Genomic DNA, 21,191 nt, shown 5'->3' with positions numbered 1-21,191 from the left:
TGTAGATAGAGAGGTAAAAATTGACACACATGCTTGGAATGACATGGAGTTTTATTAGAACAAAAAAAAAAAAAAAAAACACAAAGTTCACAAAATGTCCGACAGACGGCGCTGGACAGCAATACGTCAGTGACTGCGCATGACAATCGTGTATAAAAGGAGCTGTAATGAGAGAGAGAATCAGATGCGCCAGCAGTCGCAGCATGTTGACGTTACCTGAAAAGACGCTTTTAGTGAAGCTGTATTAACAGAATGGGGAATGTGCTAGTTCAGCGTTATGATCATATCGCCATAGGAAGGGGATTCGAACGGGTAAAGGTTCGTTGACAAATGCAGCTGTGGCGAGAATGATTTCGAAGTTCGAAGCCACGGTTTGTTTAGACGATAGACCCCGTAGTGGCCGACCGAGCACAAGGCGTAATGCTGCTGAGACAGTTCAGGAAGAAATGGAGACTGTAGCGGGTTAGTCTATGCACGGGGAAGTCAGCGCTCGTGCAGTCGCACGTCGCACCGGCATTCCATACACTATTGTTTGGTTGGCACCTGGGTGTACCCTCCGATGCTATCCGTACAAAATGCATCGGCATCATGAACTGTTACTATGCGATTTATTGAAACGGAGGGCATTTGCGGTGTAGGCGTTTCAAAAGATGGCGGAAGATGATTGGGTGAGTAAAGTGTTGTGGACCGACGAAGCTCATTTCACGCTCCGAGGGTCTGTCAACGCCCACAACTGTAGAATTTGGGCTACCGAAAATGCTAGAACTGTCGTGGAAACTCCATTGCACGACGAGAAAGTCGCAGTATTGGTTGGATTTACCACATCTACCACTATCGGGTCTTTTTTCTTCGAGGAAATGCGTGATTCTGGTTTTGTAACTGCTACCGTGACGGGTGAGAGGTACGCTGACATGTTACAGAATCGCATGATCCTCACTCTGGCTGATAAACACCTGCTGGAACGTACGATGTTTATATTGCTAGACACGTGAAAGATCTCTCGCGCGCGTCGTTTGGTGATGATCGTGTGCTCAGCCGCCACTTTCGTCATGCTTGGCCTCCCAGGTCCCCATACCTCAGTCCGTGCGATTATTGGCTTTGGGGTCACCTGAAGTCGCAAGTGTATCGTGATCGACAGACATTTCAAGGGATGCTGAAAGACAATATCCGACGCCAGTGCCTCACCATAACTCCGGAAATGCTTTACAGTGATGTTCACAACATTATTCCTCGACTACAGCTATTGTTGAGGAATGATGGTGGACATATTGAGCATTTCCTGTAAAGAACATCATCTTTGCTTTGTGTTACTTTGTTATGCTAATTATTGCTATTGTGATCAGATGAAGCGCTATCTGTCGGACATTTTTTGAACTTTTGTATTTTTTTGTTTCTAATAAAACCTCATGTCATTCCAAGCATGTGTGTCAATTTGTACCTCTCTGTCTACATTATTCCGTGATTTATTCACTTTTCAAATTTATACTGACTTTTTGATCACCCCTCCGTTGTGGTTGCACCTACGGCACGGCTATCTGTATCGCTGAGGCACGCAAGCCTCCCCACCAACGGCAAGGACCACGGTTCGTGTACTTTTCCACAACCTGCTGTTGTACACCAGACAGCACGTCGTTGTAGTTGTGAGGTGTTTATACTGACCCCTGGCGGAGTCTTGGCCGGGTTGCCGGTGGGCGAGGGGCTCTTGCGCAGGTAGTGCGGGGCTGGAGCGCCGCCGGCCGGGGAGCGGACGGCGGTGGGCCTGCGCGGCGGCTGGTGCAGCGACAGCGCGCCCAGGCCGCCGCTGCCTCCGCCGCCCCCGCGCAGCGCCTTCTTGGCCGCCGCGGAGCCGCCGCCGTGCCGCCGGTAGCAGAGGCAGGCCACCGCCGCCACCGCCACCAGGAAGAGCGCGCCGCCCAGGCATATGCCCACCAGCGCCGGCGTCGTCACTGCAACACACGGGGGACACACCTCTGTTCATCTGGGATCGTCAATACAGCCCCACAACATTTAAAAAAATAATTACTTGGAAACTGCACTGACGGAAAAGAGTCGCAACACCAAAACAGAATTAATGAAGGAGTAATGAAATTTCTGAAATGCATTTGTCTAGGTAACATGTTAAAGTGGTTACCATTTCCAGATTACAGGTTAATGTAGGCGCAAGATGTGAAATTCTGGCACTTAAATAAAGGGTGTAACCACCAAAATGTTGAAAGCTAGCCGGATGTAAGTTTGTGGGATGGATTTCCATACCTGCGGCGTTTGGTAGGTCGGTGCGTGGACGATTAATGCTGTTTGTGAATGACGTTGGATTTGTCGTCCGATCATGTCTCACATGTGCTCGGTTGGCGAAAGGCAACATATCGACATTTTGTAGAGCATGATGGGTTACAACAGCGGTATTTGAGCGAGCGTTATCCTCTTGGAAAACACCTCCTGGTATGCTGTTCATGACTGGCAGCACAACAGGTTGAATCCGCAGAACGACGTAGAGTTATGTAAGTCAGGGAGCGTCTCTAGAGCAAGTGTTCTCTTCCCGATCTCCACATGAAGTCTCCTCCACTATGTTCCAAGCCGAAGTGTTCTCGCTACCAACACAGAGTTCTTTTTCCTTTCTACAAGTCTGTAAAATTGCCACGAGACAATGAAAAAGGCTCTACAACCTGTTGGCCAATTATATTTTTGCTAACAATAGAATTATCTGCCGTCCTAGCAGAGATTTTGCAGTACTAACTAATCGTGACATACCACGCACGCAGTTCATAAACAATTCTGAGTTACTCTCCAATCACACAGAAAAGTTACTGTTTCAGCCAATACATTTGTGTCAAGCTCGAATTTCTAGGAAAATTATGCCCTGTCTGGAACTGGAACTGAAACGAACAAACTTATTACACGAAATTTATCATTTAAATTTTTTTTTTTTGGCCACACGGAAAAGAAATAAATCTTAAAATCTCAAGAAACTTTACCTCCAGGTTTGGCAACAGAATCCACGCAACTACACTCCAGATTTGGGAACCTGAGAACCTCAAGAGAATCTGTGGAGCTACACCTAAGATTTTACGACTTGAAGATCCTCAAGACAATCCATGGTCCTACACCTCTAGATACGGCAGCCTGAAAACCTTGAGGGCATTTCTGGACCTTGTAAGTTGTCGATAGTTGTTACGAGAGACTGTTTTTGAGTAATTTCGTTGCCTGTTTAATTCAGTATTTTAATATGGTTCTCTACACCTGACATAAACAAATCATTACCCACCAAAACGATGGTGAACGGGTTCATGACTACGGAATTAGATAAGGATGTCAGTTGACTCAATTGATTAGACGTAAATTCAAAAGAAATGATAAATATCGTTGAAAATAATAAGCCAGTGCCTTGGGAAACCTGGACAAGTAATCTGGAATGTGATTCAAATGAAAGTGTAGCTGGATAAAATATTTACATTCACTGAAGTCGTATGGCGATTGCCAAATGTTGGTGCACAGAGATACAAAATATTACAGAAGGATAGGCATGTGAATCTATTGCTGGAGTTGAAAGTATTTTGAACCCCTAACTGAAAACAAGTCTTCGGAATAAAGATTGAGCCGGCCGGTGGGTGTGGCCGAGCGGTTCTAGACGCTACAGTCTGGAACCGCACGACCGCTGCGCTCGCAGGTTCGAACCCTGCCTCGGGCATGGATGTGTGTGATGTCCTTAGGTTAGTTAGGTTTAAGTAGTTCTCAGTTCTAGGGGACTGATGGCCTAAGAAGTTAAGTCTCATAGTCCTCAGAGCCATTTGAACCATTTGAGCCAATAAAGAGTGAAATTACTGAACATTTTTGAAAATGATTTGATGTTTCCCTACAGTTGACCGCGTTGTTGTGGCTGGACCTCACAATACTCATATCTGCAAGTAGCGGCTGGAGTCGGTGCAAAATTGATCAGTGACTCTGTACCAATAACTACGCTCCATCTGCGTCTAAGTTCAGTTCAGCCGAATGTGAGCCTCTCGTCCAAGACGAGCCTGGAAAGAAGTCTAGAGAAGAAGTCTGCCATGAAGACACTCAACTAACTTTCTGCTGTTCTCTTAAGATAAGGAAGAATCCGTTCAGTGCATATTCGGCGTGACGCAATTTTGATCAAATGGGCTCTGAGCACTATGCGACTTAACTTCTGAGGTCATCAGTCGCCTAGAACTTAGAACTAATGAAACCTAACTAACCTAAGGACATCACACACATCACCGAGCGAGGTGGCGCAGTGGTTAGCACACTGGACTCGCATTCGGGAGGACGACGGTTCAATCCCATCTCCAGCCATCCTGATTTAGGTTTTCCGTGATTTCCCTAAATCGTTTCAGTCAAATACCGGGATGGTTCCTTTGAAAGGGCACGGCCGATTTCCTTCCCAATCCTTCCCTAACCCGAGCTTGCGCTCCGTCTCTAATGACCTCGTTGTCGACGGGACGTTAAACACTAACCACCACCACCATCACACACATCCATGCCCGAGGCAGGATTCGAACCTGCGACCGTAGCGGTCGCTCGGCTCAAGACTGCAGCGGCTAGAACCACACGGCCACTCCGTCCGGCCAATTTTGATCGTTTTGAGGCATGTCGTGTACCGCCATAACGTTGTCCATGGCCAATCTGATAGTTATCAATTTATTCAAAAAAATGGTTCAAATGGCTCTGAGCACTATGGGACTTAACTTCTAAGGTCATCAGTCCCCTAGAACTTAGAACTACTTAAACCTAACTAACCTAAGGACATCACACACATCCATGCCCGAGGCAGGATTCGAACCTGCGACCGTAGAGGCCACGCGGTTCCAGACTGTAGCGCCTTATCAATTTATTCAATTAAGAATAATAGTTCAGGAACGTAATTAGTTGCAAAGCCTGTAAAATGATTCAGATTTTATAATTATAAAATTAGTGAAACATGCATAACGATGACAGTATATAGAGTGGAGATATTTAAGTTTTATTAAGGGAGCCTTCCAGAAATGACTTAGAGGTGGGTGGAGCGCAGGTAGGGCAGAAAGCAGGGATACAGCACAAGGCACCAACCATAAAAGTTAAGGTGCAGTTCTTAAGGACATGCACCCTTAACGCCAGTCCCTGTAGACGAGTTCATCAGGGGATACAGCCAGAAGGAAAAATAGTCCACCGTAAATTTTATTGTAGTAGACAGAAGAGAAGTCACCGTATTTATGAAATCAGTGTTTAGAGCTTGTATCCATGTACATAAACCGGAGAGAATGATGTAACTGTAAGCACAGGTAATGTTTGGCAAACTGTGGTCTCTGAAGTTACTGCCACCAAGGGTTGTTGTCAGTGAGGAGATAAACCACTGCTGGAAGAGACACGGCTCGCCAGTTGAACGGGAGAGATGTGCGGCGAGTGTCGCTCCCTCTTGATGGCACAAGAAGGTTTTCTTTGGGAGGGGGGGGTGGGGGGTGGGGTGAGGACATACTATGCTAGTAACGCCACCTAAGTAAAGTCACGCAGGCAGTGAAGTTAAATAATGTGCCTGGGGGGGGGGGGGGGGGGAGTGAGGACATACTATGCTAGTAACGCCATCTAAGTAAAGTCACGCAGGCAGTGAAGTTAAATAATGTGGCTGAAGTATATTTCTGCTGGTGACAACCAGCTGAGTCTTAGATTTAAGTTGTTCGTGAACTATGGCGTGTGGCGACGCAGCACCCCCGAGAGTGAAGGTACGTGAACGTGGCGTACTAGCGAGCTATTAACTGCTCAAATTTTGTGGTGTTATCGTCGCCGACGACCCTTTGGTCAAGGCGCGTAATATGGAATTTGTTGATTTGAAGAATGTAAGGTCATTTAACTGCGACTCCTGGCGAGTTGCGAGAAGTCTTACGTACATGCCCAACAGCATTAACTAAATCTTCCCAACATACGCTGCTCAACAAAAGTTTGGAATACTATCGTAAAATGTAGTCTACCATACTAGAAGTGTCAATGAGCAAGACACTTCATGCATTATCCAGTTGGAGCCCATATGCTGGAACGTGTTTAGTACTGGCATGCTTTGTGGCCGTTTCCCACTCAACATACCGCTGCCGCAGCAGCGCACCGCGAGCAATCCAATATCAACAACAGCTTCATTCAGTTGTTTCAGCACTGCAGTAACATGCCACCTAGAGGCATGCAAAACTTTGATAGAGTCAGGTTAGTGGCTATAATTTCAGCTGGTCATACACAGCAAGATGTTGCCGAACGGTCACATGTCACTCAAAGTGGTGTGTCTAAGGTGTGGAAAAAGCACAGGAAAACGGGAAATGTCAACTATAGACCTCGCAGTGGTCGTCCTCGTATGACAAAACCAATGCATGATCGTTTCCTCCAACTGTTGGCTCGCAGGCGCCAAACATCAACTGCCAGGATACTGGAAATGACTTCTGCCGGGCAACAGGGATTCGTGTCACAGACCAAACAGTGCCAGAAGATTGCATCAGGGTGGTTTTCATTCCAGAAGACTAATGAGAAGTTTTGCATTGAACCAACGGAGCCGATGCAATCGAAGGACGTAGGCCCTGGCACATCAATATTGGACCGTTGCAGAATGGAGTAATGTCATGTTTGCTGAGGAGACTAGGGTTGGTTTGCGACCGTACACTAGACGTTTTAGAGTTTGGAGAAGCGCTAGACACCAGGAACGCCGATACATTCAGGAAGTCCATCCGTTTTCAGGTAGAAGTGTAATGTTCTGGGCGGCAATAATGGTGGGACGGCGGACCCCTCTAGTTCCAATCTACAACAATTCGACTGGTACCCCAATACCTCCAAGATTTCCTACAAAGGACTGTAAGGCCCTATAGCCGTGAAGTCGGTGACAAATTCATCCGAGTCAATAAGAATGCAAGGCCGCACCGCATTCTCCCAGTGTCTCGGTTCCTTAAAAGATGCAACATTAACCGAGTGCATTGGCCAACACAGTCCGCAGACATGAATGCGACTGAGCATGCATAAGACATGTTGAAGGCGGCCATTTCACAGGGTCCGAATCCACCTGACGATCTTCAGGACCTCACTGCAGTTGCCACTGAGGACTGGGACCTCATACCCCAAGATAAACTTGATTGCCTCATCCAGAGCATACCTCGCAGAGTGAAAGAACTCCTCCGTGTACAGGGAGGACATACGCACTACTACACACTGATAAACATCGTCATGGGATGAAGATTTTCACTGTGTTTGTTTTCAAGATGTACACTTCGCAGAGAGACTGCTTTGTATTGTAACGATTTTTTGTAACCAACCAAAATCGTTTTCGTTTTCAGCAGGAATTATGTTTATTTTGTTAATAGGATGTTGCACAAACCTCAGTGGGTGTACTATAAGAAGTCATTGTAGTAAACTCTACGATATTCGAAACATTTGTTGATGTGTATAGACTGGCTGTTTTTTGGTATTTATAAAATATAGACACTTATGTGAATGAAATTTCTTTTGTAGCATTTGTACCATTGGTAACGCCACACTCGGGTCTGAGCGAGATCTGTGAATTCTGATAGGCGCCTTCTTTGGATTTGTTTCGATGTAATGATGAATGTACAGTCACTTAAACTCAGGACAGTAGCCCTTCATAATATAGTTCATTTCTACCAGAATTATTTTCTCTTTATCGGTTCTTGTTTGCTAATTCCTCCAAATATGGTCGTGTGGAAAGATTAATGGCGCAGAATTCATATGTTGGAGCGCAGCGTGCTGATAACTGCACTAGAAGCATGCTCAAATGAGTTTCACAGGTTGGGACAGTGCGGTTGGCTTTCAAAGACGCAGTGCTGATAGGAAGGTGAGAAGCAACGTGGTGCCACCTACTGCAACAGTGAGTTATGTACACCAGTAACTTGTCAAGTAAGGTTTGTCATTCCAGGTTCTCTCAGAAGCGACCGATGTAAATTTGTTGTGTTCAGCACCAACACAACTGTTAGATTAAAATGAACGTGAGAAGTTATAGGAAATGTTACAGGCTGAATGATAAATATTCCAAGTGTAGATCAGTAAGAAGTTGTCTTATAAGATGCTTACTCGCATTTCAGGTGGTTAACCAGTTACAAAATTCGTTATGCTTCGCTCTCCAAAACGGTATTCTACTCGCCCTCTCTCCCTCTTTTTTTGCGCTGGTCAATAAGTGTGGAACTCTATAAGCACACCGTATTTCTTACTCGCACTTCTAAATTATTGATGTTAACCAATGGCAGCCATTTTTACATTTCCTTAAGCGTTCGGTCTTGGTGGGATCTGTGCTCGGGGTTGGCATCTCATGATCTTTAAAGGGGCTCAAGCACTCCGTCCCCATTTCACTTTGTAAGATGCTGTCTTAACAGCCCATGTTTTTCAGTGAATTTTGCCATCCTGCAGTTCTTTCCACAGTAGCAGTTCTTCAGCGACTCTTCCAAAATTGGCACGCTTTCCCCGACCACACACAGCTCGCTGAAAACAGTATCTTTTGTCCCTGCACAACAAGGAGGTATTATCTATATTGCGTGACTTAGGGCGTCCTGCGCCGAGGTGACTTCTAAAACACTGTCCATTGCACGTGTGCGAAAATGACTTCCGTGAATTCTGCTGGATGTCTGGTTCCCTGCTCATTTTATGACACCTAGACTATAGCCAAGTGCAACCCGCTTTCACAGTGGGTTCTTATTTAGGTGTGCATGCAGTACAACATAGGAAATTGTAATCTACATTGTTAAGTATTGGCAATCACTGGTACACATTCCCATATAATTTTCCAGAGCCGGCCGAAGTGGCCGTGCGGTTAAAGGCGCTGCAGTCTGGAACCGCAAGACCGCTACGGTCGCAGGTTCGAATCCTGCCTCGGGCATGGATGTTTGTGATGTCCTTAGGTTAGTTAGGTTTAACTAGTTCTAAGTTCTAGGGGACTAATGACCTCAGAAGTTGAGTCCCATAGTGCTCAGAGCCATTTGAACCATTTTTTTTTTCAGAGGAGATTAATTTAGTCTGATTTATTTTGACCCTTTCCTTCAGGTTTTACATTAAGTTATATGACAGTCTGGGAAAAACGTACATGTAACAACTTACACCTCTAGTTTTGGCAACGAAGTAAAATAGTAAAAGGTTAGTGTCCTTTCCACGAAATTCATAGCGTTGCAGATTTACATAGTTAAGTTCCACAAATGTACTGTGTTGTCAAATACTCCTTTTACAAAGATCTGAAGACAGTAGACACCAAAGGCGTCACTGCATACCTCATGACGCTAATAGTCGACCACGCTTGTCAGCATAGCGTATCGACCGCCTGGTCGACGTTGCACTTACGAAGAACCGAGTTAACACGAAAGCAGTCTGTTTTAGTCGCGAAGCGTAATTCGTCGGCGCTCTGGTATATGTCCGCCCTGAGAGCTGTTTAATTACACATTCTGCGCGTGCCTCTAGCGCCCCGGCATGTTAACGACGTCCGTCGTTACCACGGAGTTTGTCGGCCCGCAATAAACTGCGATATATTTCTCTATTCGTGGACGAAGTACTAACGGGCGTTGGTATAGCGAGGTCCTGGGCGTAGAGGTGGTTGTGTCGGACTTAAAGGAAAGAGTAATGGCGTTTGTTATTGGATTTTGGTTGTATACTACGATGCATAAGACCATTCGTAATAGGGTGAACCCTGGTATTAGAAAAGTAAAAGAGGATTGTTGGGAGTAATATCCAAAGGTTGTGGAACGTAAAGTATAGTAAATGCTTCAAAACATAAATGAGGAAAGCAGTTAACGTATTTAGATACATAATGTAAGGAAAATTCACTGGGAAAATTATTTTAAATTACAGTATAAGGATGTAACAAATATGGGAATTGAAGACACAAACCAGAGCACAGAAAGTTACTACCAAAGAGACTTCTCAATGGAGAAAATGCGGACGGCAATAAAAAGACTTAAAATATCTAGGGACAGGAATGAACAAAATATAGGCTACCAGTATTATATCAACAAATTAGTATTCTACTGAATAGTACAGAGGGGTATCCACTGTTTAAAAGTCCATAACTGGCAAACTAATTGACGGAGTTGTCTCATCTTTGGTAGTGTAATAGTTTGTAGTTCCGCCAATTGCCACACAAGCGTTGTATTGCATTGTTTTGTTTTGTGAGATGACAGTCGCCAGATAGTTAGTGTTTTGTTCTTAGTTGTACCTAGTTACTCGAGTAAACATGGCTGGCGCAAGGCTTACATTCGATGAAAGGAAGTCAGTTTTGAAGTGGTATTTTAAGTACGAAAACATTAATGAGGTTCAACGGCAATGGCGAAATGAGTATCAAACAGAGCCACCGACACGTTTAACGATTCGTCGCATTCGAGACAAATATGAAGCCGAAGGCTGTGTTAAAAATGTACACAAACAACGATCTGGACGACCTGTAACAGTAACAAGCCCAGTTAACTCCCGTCGTGTGTTACAACAATTCACTCACTCACCACAGAAGTCTGTGAGACAGTGTGCCCGTGAAACTGGAGTGAGTCGCTCAAGTGTTCGGTGAATTTTGGAAACAGCAAACTGGAAGTGCTTCATCCCACGATTGCTACACGTATCCACCACGTTCTCGAGACCTAACTCCACTGGACTTTTACCTGTGGGAAACACTGAAGGACGTCGTTTACCGACAAAAGTCATGCACATTGTATGAACTTCGAGAATCCATCGTACATTCATGTGCAAATATCCAACTGAACACGTTACAGTCAGTAGTTCGTGCTGCAGTTCGGCGGTGTCGTTTGTGTGTGGATGTTAATGGTGATCATTTCGAACAAATACAGTGATATCTTTAAATTGGACTTTAAGCTACACTTTCACCAAAAATGAGACAACTCCGTCAATTAGTTTGCAAGTTATGGACTTTTAAACAGTGGATACCTTTTTTGGACCCCTGTGTATTATGAAGGAAGGTAGGATACCAAGACAATGGAAAGAGGATATCACTATTCCAGTATATGAAAAGGGAGATAAACATGTATTAGATAATTACTGGGAAATTAGAATGCTTGATACCACCTTGAAATTGTTAACATCAGTAACTGGAGACATAATGCAGAATGACATCGAAATAGGAAAAGAAAAAAAAAATGATTCAGGAAAAACAGGAGCACAGTCGATGCTATTTTCGCTGAAAGACAGACTGCGGAGAAACCCATAGAATTTAATAACCCAGCCTACCTGTGTTTTGTTGACTTTTCAGAAGCCTTTGATAGGGTTAGGAAAAGGGGTATACACTCTAAAACAAAGGAAAACGACACACCACAACGGAATAATCCGAATGGGACATAAATCGGTAGGTGTGATATACACGTACAGACAAACGAGTGATTACAATTTCAGAATAAATGAATGATTTATTCGAGAGAAAGACCTTCAAACACTGAGCAAGTCAATAGTGAGTTGGTCCAACCATGGTCATTATGCAAGTTGTTATTCCTCTTGGCATAGATTGACAGAGTTGTTGGATGTTCTTCTGAGGGCTATCGTACCAAATTCTGTCCAACTGGTACGCAAGATCGTCAAAATCCCGAGGTGGCTGGAGAGTCCTGTCCATAATGCTCCAAACGTTCTCAGTTGGGGGGAGATCGGATGATCTTGCTGTCCAAGATAGGATTTGGCAAGCAAGAAGACAAGCAGTAGAGAAATTCTTGCCGTCGGCTGGCGGGCATTACCCTGCTGAAATGTAAGCCTAGGATGGCTTGCCATGAAGGGAAACAAAATGGGGCGTAGAACATATCTCCGTATTGTAAGGGTGCCGCGGATGACAACCAAACGGGTTCCGTTAGGAAAAGAAATGACATCCCAGACCATCACAACTGGTTGTCGGACCATATGGCGGGCGACAGTTAGGTTGGTCCCACCACTGTCAGTGGCGCCCCCAGACATGTTTACGGTCTGGAATCTCACTGACTGGACTAGAACGGTCTTCAATGACGACCTCACTTCGAACTGAGCCCCGACGACCAGCATAGACGTGTCTGGAGACATCCCAAACAGCGCTGGGATACCACCCTGACTGTCGGCCACCATACGGCCCGACGAGCGGTAGTGATGTTTTGGGGTGTCATTTCATTTCACAGTAGGACCCCTTTGGTTGTCACCTGCGGACTCTTACAACACAGCGGCGTGGAGACGATATTCTACGCGCAGATTTTGTTACCCTTCATGGCAAGTCATCCTGGGCTTACATTTCAGCAAGATAATACCCTCTCCTTCTGCTTCTTGTCTCATTGCTTGCCAAACCTTACCTTGGCCAGCAAGGTCGCTGGACCTTTCCCACGTGGAGCACGTTTGGAGCATTATGGGCAAGGTCCTTAAACCATCTCGGGATTGTGACAATCCAGAGCGCCAGTTGGACATTATTTGGCACGATACTTCACTTGAGGACATCCAACAACTTTAACAATCAATGCCAAGCCGAATAATTTCTTGCACAAGGCCAGATATAGACCAACGGATTACTACTGACTTGCTCCATTTGTCAAGATTTTATCCTGAGTGAATCAACAAATTTTTCTAAAATTGTAATTATTTGTTTGTCTGTTTATGTACGTCACATCTACCGATTTCCGTACCATTCGAACAATTCCTCCTTGGTGCATCGTTTTTTTGTCTTAGAGTGTAATTCAAACCTTAAATAACGAGGGAGTGCCAATGAGTATTGTAAAATTAGTAGAAGATGTGTATGGAGACAGATAATATAACGAGAAATAAAACTCATGAATGATTCGAAGATGAAATTTTACTACATAAAGGAATTAGACAAGACTCATTAAGCTCACTCCTGTCCAGCTTAATAATGGACCACATCATAGATGCCGTAAGAAAGAAACCAGGATATAAAATGGGAATTGAAATGATAAATATTACACGTTATGCTGATGATGCTGCAGTGGTAGAGTTAATGAGGATAATTTACGGAGGTTACTTCACTAATTCAATAAAACAGCTGAACCCTACAACCTGAAAATCCTATCTAAATAATCAAAGAGTATGGAACTATGAAAAACACTCGTCAGATGTAAAATAGACGTACGCAGTATCTGCTGCTCACAACATATAGGAATGATGTAGTGAACAACTTTGGAAGCTTCATGAAGTTGTTTGTGGGTGGTTCTGATATATGTATGATGCTAGGGGTATGATGGCAGAAATTTTTGTTTGTTGCTGAGGAGAGTGTACAGAACATTATATCACTATCTACTTCATTTTCAGACTAATAATCATAGCTATTACGAGTAGCATGATTTTAGATTGGTTAGTACCTCGAAGTCCATGTCACAAGAGAAAGTCATTAATGCTTATTTTCTCCATGGGCAGCAGGTCAGGTGTTGAAGTATGGATGTATGGACGCGAAGCGGTTAGTCTATAATGCTGGGCATAGTCCACTTAGTGCAGTTACGACCTTGCAGAAAACATCAGGTAGTAAATCTTTGGTGTGACGTCATAAGCGAGTGACTGCGTGTGAGATCGCTCTCTAAGTTTTCATATATTTTTAGGTTCCAGATACATATTTTAACGGTTTTTGTGATAATATTTACTATATAAGTGACGTATTAGTGGTTTCTTCATTCAGCTCTGCCTTTCTTCTGTTGTGACGTGATATTTGTGAGTGTTTCGTATCGAGCAACTTAACCTCTTGCCTGTGTTTACATTCCGCGCTGACCAGTTGCAGCTGTAGCGGCGCATCGAAAGCTAAGTACTAATTAATTGTTTGTGCATAGTGATTTATTTAGGAACTTTAGTAGTCTTCAACCGGTGTTCGTGGTGTTTTCTGGTGAAATAATTTCAGAAGAACCTTTTGGGAACTGTTTACAGCTCGTTACTGTGTGATTAGACGTTTGATTCTCTTTCTGTATTAGTCTTTTGTTATATTCACATTTGTTGTTTATTAATACTGTTAATAATAGTAGTTACTTCCCTTGTAGAGTAAGTTTGTGATTATTGTAGTCAGGTTTTTAGCATCTTCTTACTGTAGTAGCGGAACTTAGAAAAAGTAATATTTTACCATGAGTGAGAAGTGTGGGCTTTGCCGTAGGTTCGTGAGTAGTGGATTGCGGTGTGACACTTGTTCGAAGTATTTTCACTGGGGGGAATGCAGTGGGGAAGCCAGTGGGCATTCTGGTGAGATCCTCTCCTGGAACTGCAGGTTATGTAGCAAGAGTAAACTGATAGAGGAGCAGGAGCGTAAGATCTGTGCCCTTCAGGTGCAGTTGAAAAACGCACAGGAGGAGCTAGATAGGATGAGGAGGGAGAAGGGGGTTCGGGAATGGGAGCTGGCTGTTGGCAAGAGATCTGCTAGGAGAAGAAGATTTTCAGATAGTTTTACTATTGGTGTTTACAATAGATATGACCAACTGTCAGAGTCTAGTGGAGAGGAATCTCTAGTAGCTGTAGATGTAGGAAGTATGCAGCAGACCTCAGTAGTTACTGTGCCTAGAACAGTTGCAAAGTCGAAGAGGAAGAAGAAGGTTCTGCTGTTAGGTAGTTCACATGGTAGAGGTGTAGGCCAGCAGTTGCAGGAAGTGCTGGGAAGTGAGTACCAGGTCACCAGCATTGTGAAGCCTAATGCAGGGTTGGCTCAGGTGACTGTTAACATAGGGGGGTTATGTAGGGATTTTACTAAAGAGGATCAGGTAGTGATTGTGGGTGGGGCTGGTAATAGTATTGGTAGGGATGGGGAGTATAACATAGATGGTGACCTGGAAAAGATAGCCACTCAGACTGGCAACACGAATGTGCATTTCGTGGAACTGTTTCAGCGTCACGATCGGCCTCATCTTAATACAGCCGTCAGGCGTAATAACATGAGACTTGGGGGTGCGCTGATGACAGAAAGCATGGGTCACATTTCAGTGGTGTCGGTGGAGTCTATCAGCAGGACGGGTTTCACTAGACACGGCCTGCACCTCAACAGGTATGGGAAGGGGAGGTTGGCAAAGCTTATAGGTGACAGCATAGGTGGGGTTGGTGGGATCACTCATGGGAAAATTCCTGCAGTAGTGTGTGTTAGAGCTGCACCTTTTTTAGATTGAAGTCAGCTGATAGGTATTCCTGCTTAAGGGAAGTCTCTCTAACAAGGGAATCACTTTTGACAAAGCTTAGGTATCCGAGTAATGAGGGAATTAGTATATTTCATCAAAATATACAAGGTATTAGGGATAAAGTTAGTGAACTGCTTATAGATGTTGACTCTGAAATTATTGGTATATCTGAACACTTCTTAAATAAGGAGATAATTCAGAGGCTTCCTTTACCAGGATACAGGTTGGCTGGCTGCTTTTCGAGGAGCTCTTTGCGGTGTGGGGGAGTAGCCATGTATGTGAAAAACGGCATCGCATTTGAGTCAATTGATGTTTCAAAGTACTGCACTGAAAAGGTGTTTGAATGTTGTGCAGGTGTGGTTAAATTTAACGGAGTTAAACTTGTAACTGTTGTTATTTATAGATCCCCAGACTCCGATTTCACAGCATTTTTGCTAAAGCTAGAGGAGGTTCTTGGTTCACTTTATAGGAAATACAAAAAGTTAGTTATATGTGGTGACTTCAATATTAATTGTATAAGTGATTGTGCTAGGAAGAGGATGCTGGTAGACCTCTTTAATTCATATAATCTTATGCAAACCGTATTCTTTCCAACGAGAGTGCAAGGGAACAGTAGAACAACCATAGACAACATTTTTGTTCATTCCTCATTAATAGAAGGGCATTCTGTTAGAAAAAAGGTGAATGGCCTTTCAGATCATGATGCGCAAATTTTAACTTTAAAAGATTTTTATGCTGCAACTCGTGTTAAATATAGTCATCAGCTGTTCAGGAAAGCTGATCCGGTTGCTGTAGAGACCTTTGTAAACCTTATAAAGGAACAAGAGTGGCAAGATGTTTATAGCGCTGAGACAGTAAACGATAAATATAATGTTTTTCTAAAGACCTTTCTCATGCTCTTTGAAAGTTGCTTTCCGTTACAACGTTTAAAACAGGGTACTAGCACAAACAGGCAGCCTGGGTGGCTGACTAGAGGGATAAGAACATCTTGTAGAACAAAGTGGCAATTATATCAAAACGTTAGAAACAGTCAAAATCTAAATGCAGCAGCCCATTACAAACAGTATTGTAAGGTGCTTAAAAATGTTATTAGGAAGACAAAAAGTATGTGGTATGCAGATAGAATAGCTAAGTCTCAGGATAAAATTAAAACCATATGGTCAGTCGTAAATGAAGTTGCTGGTCTGCAGAGACAGGTCGAGGATATAGAATCAGTGCGTAGTGGGAATGTCCGTGTTACTGATAAGTCGCATATATGTACAGTATTTAATAATCACTTTCTGAATATAGCAGGTGAACTAAATAGAAACCTAATTCCAACAGGGAATCATATAGCGCTCTTAGAAAAAAGTGTTCCGAGACTGTTACCTGAAATGCTCCTCCATGATACTGACAAGAGGGAGATTGAGTTAATAATTAAATCACTAAAGACCAAGAACTCTCATGGATATGACGGGGTATCTAGCAGAATACTGAAGTATTGTTCTATGTATGTTAGCCCAGTACTTAGCCATATCTGTAACTTTTCCTTTAGGAGTGGTCGGTTTCCTGATCGATTAAAATACTCGGTAGTGAAGCCACTTTATAAAAAGGGAGACATTGATAATGTTGACAATTTTAGACCTATTTCTATGCCATCGGTGTTTGCTAAAGTTATCGAGGAGGTTGTATATACAAGGTTACTGGAGCATTTAAATTCACATAATTTGCTGTCAAATGTTCAGTTTGGTTTTAGAAATGGTTTAACAACTGAAAATGCTATATTCTCTTTTCTCTGTGAGGTTTTCGACGGATTAAATAAAAGGTTGCGAACGCTAGGTGTTTTCTTTGATTTAACGAAGGCTTTTGACTGTGTTGACCACAAAATATTACTGCAGAAGTTGGACCATTATGGAGTAAGGGGAGTAGCTTACAATTGGTTCGCCTCTTACTTTAAGAACAGAAAGCAGAGGGTAATTCTCCGCAATATTGAGAGTGGTAGTGATGTTCAGTCCCAATGGGGCACTGTTAAGTGGGGTGTTCCCCAAGGGTCGGTGCTGGGGCCACTGCTGTTTCTTATTTATATAAATGATATGCCTTCTAGTATTACAGGTGATTCAAAAATATTTCTGTTTGCTGATGACACCAGCTTGATAGTGAAGGATCTTGTGTGTAATATTGAAACAGTAACAAATAATTTAGTTCATGAAATAAGTTCGTGGCTTGTGGAAAATAATTTGATGCTAAATCACAGTAAGACTCAGTTTTTACAGTTTCTAACTCACAATTCAACAAGAACTGACATTTTAATCAGACAGAATGGGCATGTTATAAGCGAGACGGAACAGTTCAAGTTCCTAGGCGTACGGATAGATAGTAAGCTGTTGTGGAAAGCCCATGTTCAGGATCTTGTTCAGAAACTAAATGCTGCTTTATTTACCATTAGAACAGTATCTGAAATAAGTGACACTTCAGCACGAAAAGTAGTCTACTTCGCATATTTTCATACGCTTATGTCGTATGGTATTATTTTTTGGGGTAATTCTTCTGATTCAACAAGGGTATTTTTGGCTCAAAAACGGGCTGTTCGAGCTATATGTGGTGTAAGTTCGAGAACCTCTTGTCGACCCCTATTCAAAAATCTGGGAATTCTGACATTGCCCTCACAGTATATATTTTCTTTAATGTCGTTTGTTGTTAGCAATATTAGCCTATTCCCAAGAGTTAGCAGCTTTCACTCAGTTAATACTAGGCAGAAATCAAATCTGCATGTAGAATGCAGTTCCTTGACTCTTGTGCAGAAAGGAGTGCAGTATTCTGCTGCATCCATTTTCAATAAGCTACCACAAGAACTCAAAAAACTTAGCAGTAGCCCAAACTCTTTTAAGTCTAAACTGAAGAGTTTCCTCATGGCTCACTCCTTCTATTCTGTCGAGGAGCTCCTGGAAGAGCTAAAAAATTAAGCAAATTCCAGTGTTACATTGTTGATTGTCTTCATTTAAACTTATGACTTGTCACCTGAATATGTTTTTTTTTTCTATATTTCATTTTATCTGTTTCTAATATCGTGTTATAATTTCATGTATTGACTCGTTCCATGACCATGGAGATTTCTCCTTAATTTGGTCCCACGGAACAATAAATAAATAAATAAATAAATAAATAAATTACATGACTTGTTTGGTGGAAGACGGTTAGATGCAGAGAAAATACAACTGGCACACTGGAGTGGGTATATATCAAGGTAACAATGATAGCAATGTATACCCCTAACGCCTTGTATATAGAATGTGTTTTATGTCGGAAGCCATTCGGAATAGGGTACATGTCTCTATGAAGTTTTTTGCTTGAGATGAGCGTTCTTGTCATACCCCTGAATGTTGACCGTTACCGCTGAGACATTCTGTAGATGTACAGGGTGTCCGAGAAGTTTCCACACCCCTCTTGACTGTGTACAGTTGAGGAAATAAATAGTTGTTTTATTGGTATGCATTGGCAAATGACCAGCATTTGAATTTCAGGTACCACAGTCAACACTTGTGACCACATTAAGAAAGATTGGAAAATGGTAAGATGTATAGTAATGTTTGTGAATAAGTTCTATGAAAACTACTTAAAGCAGCGAGTGGCAGCTTGTCTGTTTCGTTCGCGCAGTTTTCAAATGCCCCATTATTTTCTGGTAATTGTGTAATTTATCGCATGTCACGCAGGAGGAATGTAGTTTTATGACCTTAGGTTCAAAATGGCTCCAAGCACAATGGAACTTAACGTCTGAGGTCATCAATCCACTAGAACTTAGAACTACTTAAACCTAACTAATCTAAGGACATCACACACATCCATGCCCGAGGCAGGATTCGAACCTGCGACCGTAGCAGCCGCGTGGTTCCGGACTGAAGCACCTAGAACCGCTCGGCCACCGCGGCCAGCTGGCCTTAGGAAAAACCCCATTGCATGCAAGAAAGGTGTCATGGTGCGAGGTAATACGCGATCACGACACCTGTTTCGACCGTATTTGTTCTCATAAGGTACGCGAATGGAAAGTCTCATTTCGACATGTTGCAAACGTTTTTCATATCATATATCGAAGACAAGGGAATTATGGGTATTGTCTGTCTGTAAACTGAAGAGCGAGCAGCGCTTTTGGTGGGGGAAGTGGCCTTTCCCGGAAGACCGCTGCCACCGGCCTACAGGGGCACCCAAAATCTGTTCTCCGTTACCTGCGCAGCGGTGTAGATCGGCGGGCGGTGATATACGTCGTTTCTATTCCTGGGATTTTAGTTGCCAGTGTCAGTTAACTTTGTATACTTACTGATATACAGTAGAGCGTCGATTATCCGAAGTAACTGGGGGACATGGGTGTTCGGAAAACTGGTTTGTTCGGATAATCGGTCTGTACATGTTTATTTGGCAAAAAGAAGTACTGTACAGTAAATTTATTCGTAAAAACAGGCATCTCTTTTAGTATTACAAAGTAACATACAAAGGCAACTTCAGTAGGAATGTATAGTATGTGGCACAGTTTATTAAACAAAAATATATACATATTACATACGCATTTTGCATGAACAATACGCACAGTATACAAAATTAACGTTTAAAAAAATCCTTTATTTTGGTCTGACTAAGCAAGCCTACACGCTTACGAGCAGCTAAGTCACGTACTTTTTTTAATAAAGATATCTGAAACTGGTCACTTTCTTCTTGGGCTTCAAACCATGGCTAGGCAGTATCCAAACAAGTGAACGCCTCTGAAGCTGTTGGTATACTTTCATCTTCACTTCCTGGAGCACTGACTGACGAGATGCTGGCGGCGTCATCTTTATCGGTGACGACGTTTACAATCTCGCTGTCCTGCACGATTTGGCATCCTGGATCTGCATCATCGATATTCATCCATTCATGAACGTCTTCTTCATCACATTCCTGGCAATCTATTTCTTTTAGCATACCGAGAACGTCGGACATATCATTCTGTTCATTTTCAATCGTACCTTGTGAATTTTCTTGTGTGTCCAAAATTTTATTCCAGGTTTTCTTCAAATTCTCTTCCTGTACACTATTCCATGCTGCGCTGATCATGTAGGACGCGTCTTTCAAGTCAATATTCTTATGATTTCTTAAGAGACTTTCTTCTTCATCCTCTTCTCTTTCTAACAATAACTTACGCAACAATTCTTTCCTGTAATATCGTTTGAAAGTCTCAATAACGCCTTGATTCATGGGCTGTAATAAGGAGGTTACGTTAGGTGGAAGAAATATTACCTTAATGAACTCGTCTTTTTCGTTTAAAATATCACATGACAGATGAGTTGGTGCATTGTCAAGGAGAAGTAGTGTTTTCTCCCTCTTCCCATTCTTTAGCTGATGAGCTTTTACAGAGGGTACGAAAACGTCCAGAAACCACTTCACAAAAATCGTGGGAGAGTAACAGAGCGAGGCGAGCGAGTACACAGTTCGGTTAAGCGGTCGTTCGGTTGACCGACATTCGGGTAATCGACGCTCTACTGTACTTCGATATAATCGTCTAGCATTGTAAGAAAACGTGCAGAATACGGAGGTATTTGCGGAGTAACAAGCGTTCGATCGTCTCTAATGTTAGTACAGCGTATGTTAAAGAGGCGACGCAAAAAGAACTGTTGGCTAATATTACCACTCCCAACCAAACGGCTGCAATTTAGGCAAACGTCAGCCTCGCCCAATAGGACGCATAAAGAAGTAACGCGGAAATAAGCCGCATGGTTTACTGGAATCGCCACGAAGGAAACTAATAATTTTGTGAGGAAACCCATCGTTATGGACAGTTTCAAAATGACGTAAAACCTTTGATGCTCATGGAACACTAAATTTCTGTCTCGGTCACTATTCACCCGATTCTAAGACATATTGCTTAAAACATGTGCGCAATAGCTATTGTAAACACTGCTGAAATTTCCTTCGAAACACATACCCTGCTTCTGGACTTCCAAGCAGAAAGCTTGACATACGAGGTGCGCTTACATATTAACTTTTATTTTTTGGTAAGAACTTTATTTGTTAGTCTACAGCAATGTTATACTCTTCAAAATATTCCCCATTACATATTGGTCGTGCGGTTCTACGCGCTACAGTCTGGAACCGAGCGACCGCTACGGTCACAGGTTCGAATCCTGCCTCGGG

The 21,191-nt window shown here is 43.0% G+C and overlaps 1 protein-coding gene across 1 annotated transcript in view; it reads right to left on the bottom strand.

Annotated features, from left to right (window-relative positions):
* LOC126199616 (synaptotagmin-11) overlaps positions 1 to 19,982 on the bottom strand; it is a 181,757-nt gene extending 161,775 nt beyond the window's left edge. The window contains exons 1-3 of the mRNA XM_049936544.1: positions 19,802 to 19,982; positions 1,875 to 1,946; positions 1,660 to 1,805 (exon numbers count right to left, since the gene is read on the bottom strand). Coding sequence (XP_049792501.1) covers positions 1,660 to 1,805; positions 1,875 to 1,946; positions 19,802 to 19,982 — 399 coding nt within the window. The remainder of the gene's footprint in view (positions 1 to 1,659; positions 1,806 to 1,874; positions 1,947 to 19,801) is intronic.
* Between the last annotated feature and the right edge of the window lie 1,209 nt (positions 19,983 to 21,191).

The sequence above is a fragment of the Schistocerca nitens genome, chromosome 8, assembly GCF_023898315.1.
Source record: "Schistocerca nitens isolate TAMUIC-IGC-003100 chromosome 8, iqSchNite1.1, whole genome shotgun sequence".
Lineage (NCBI taxonomy): Eukaryota > Metazoa > Arthropoda > Insecta > Orthoptera > Acrididae > Schistocerca > Schistocerca nitens.
Note: the sequence above shows the minus strand (reverse complement) of the source record. Positions and strands in the feature narration are given on the sequence as shown.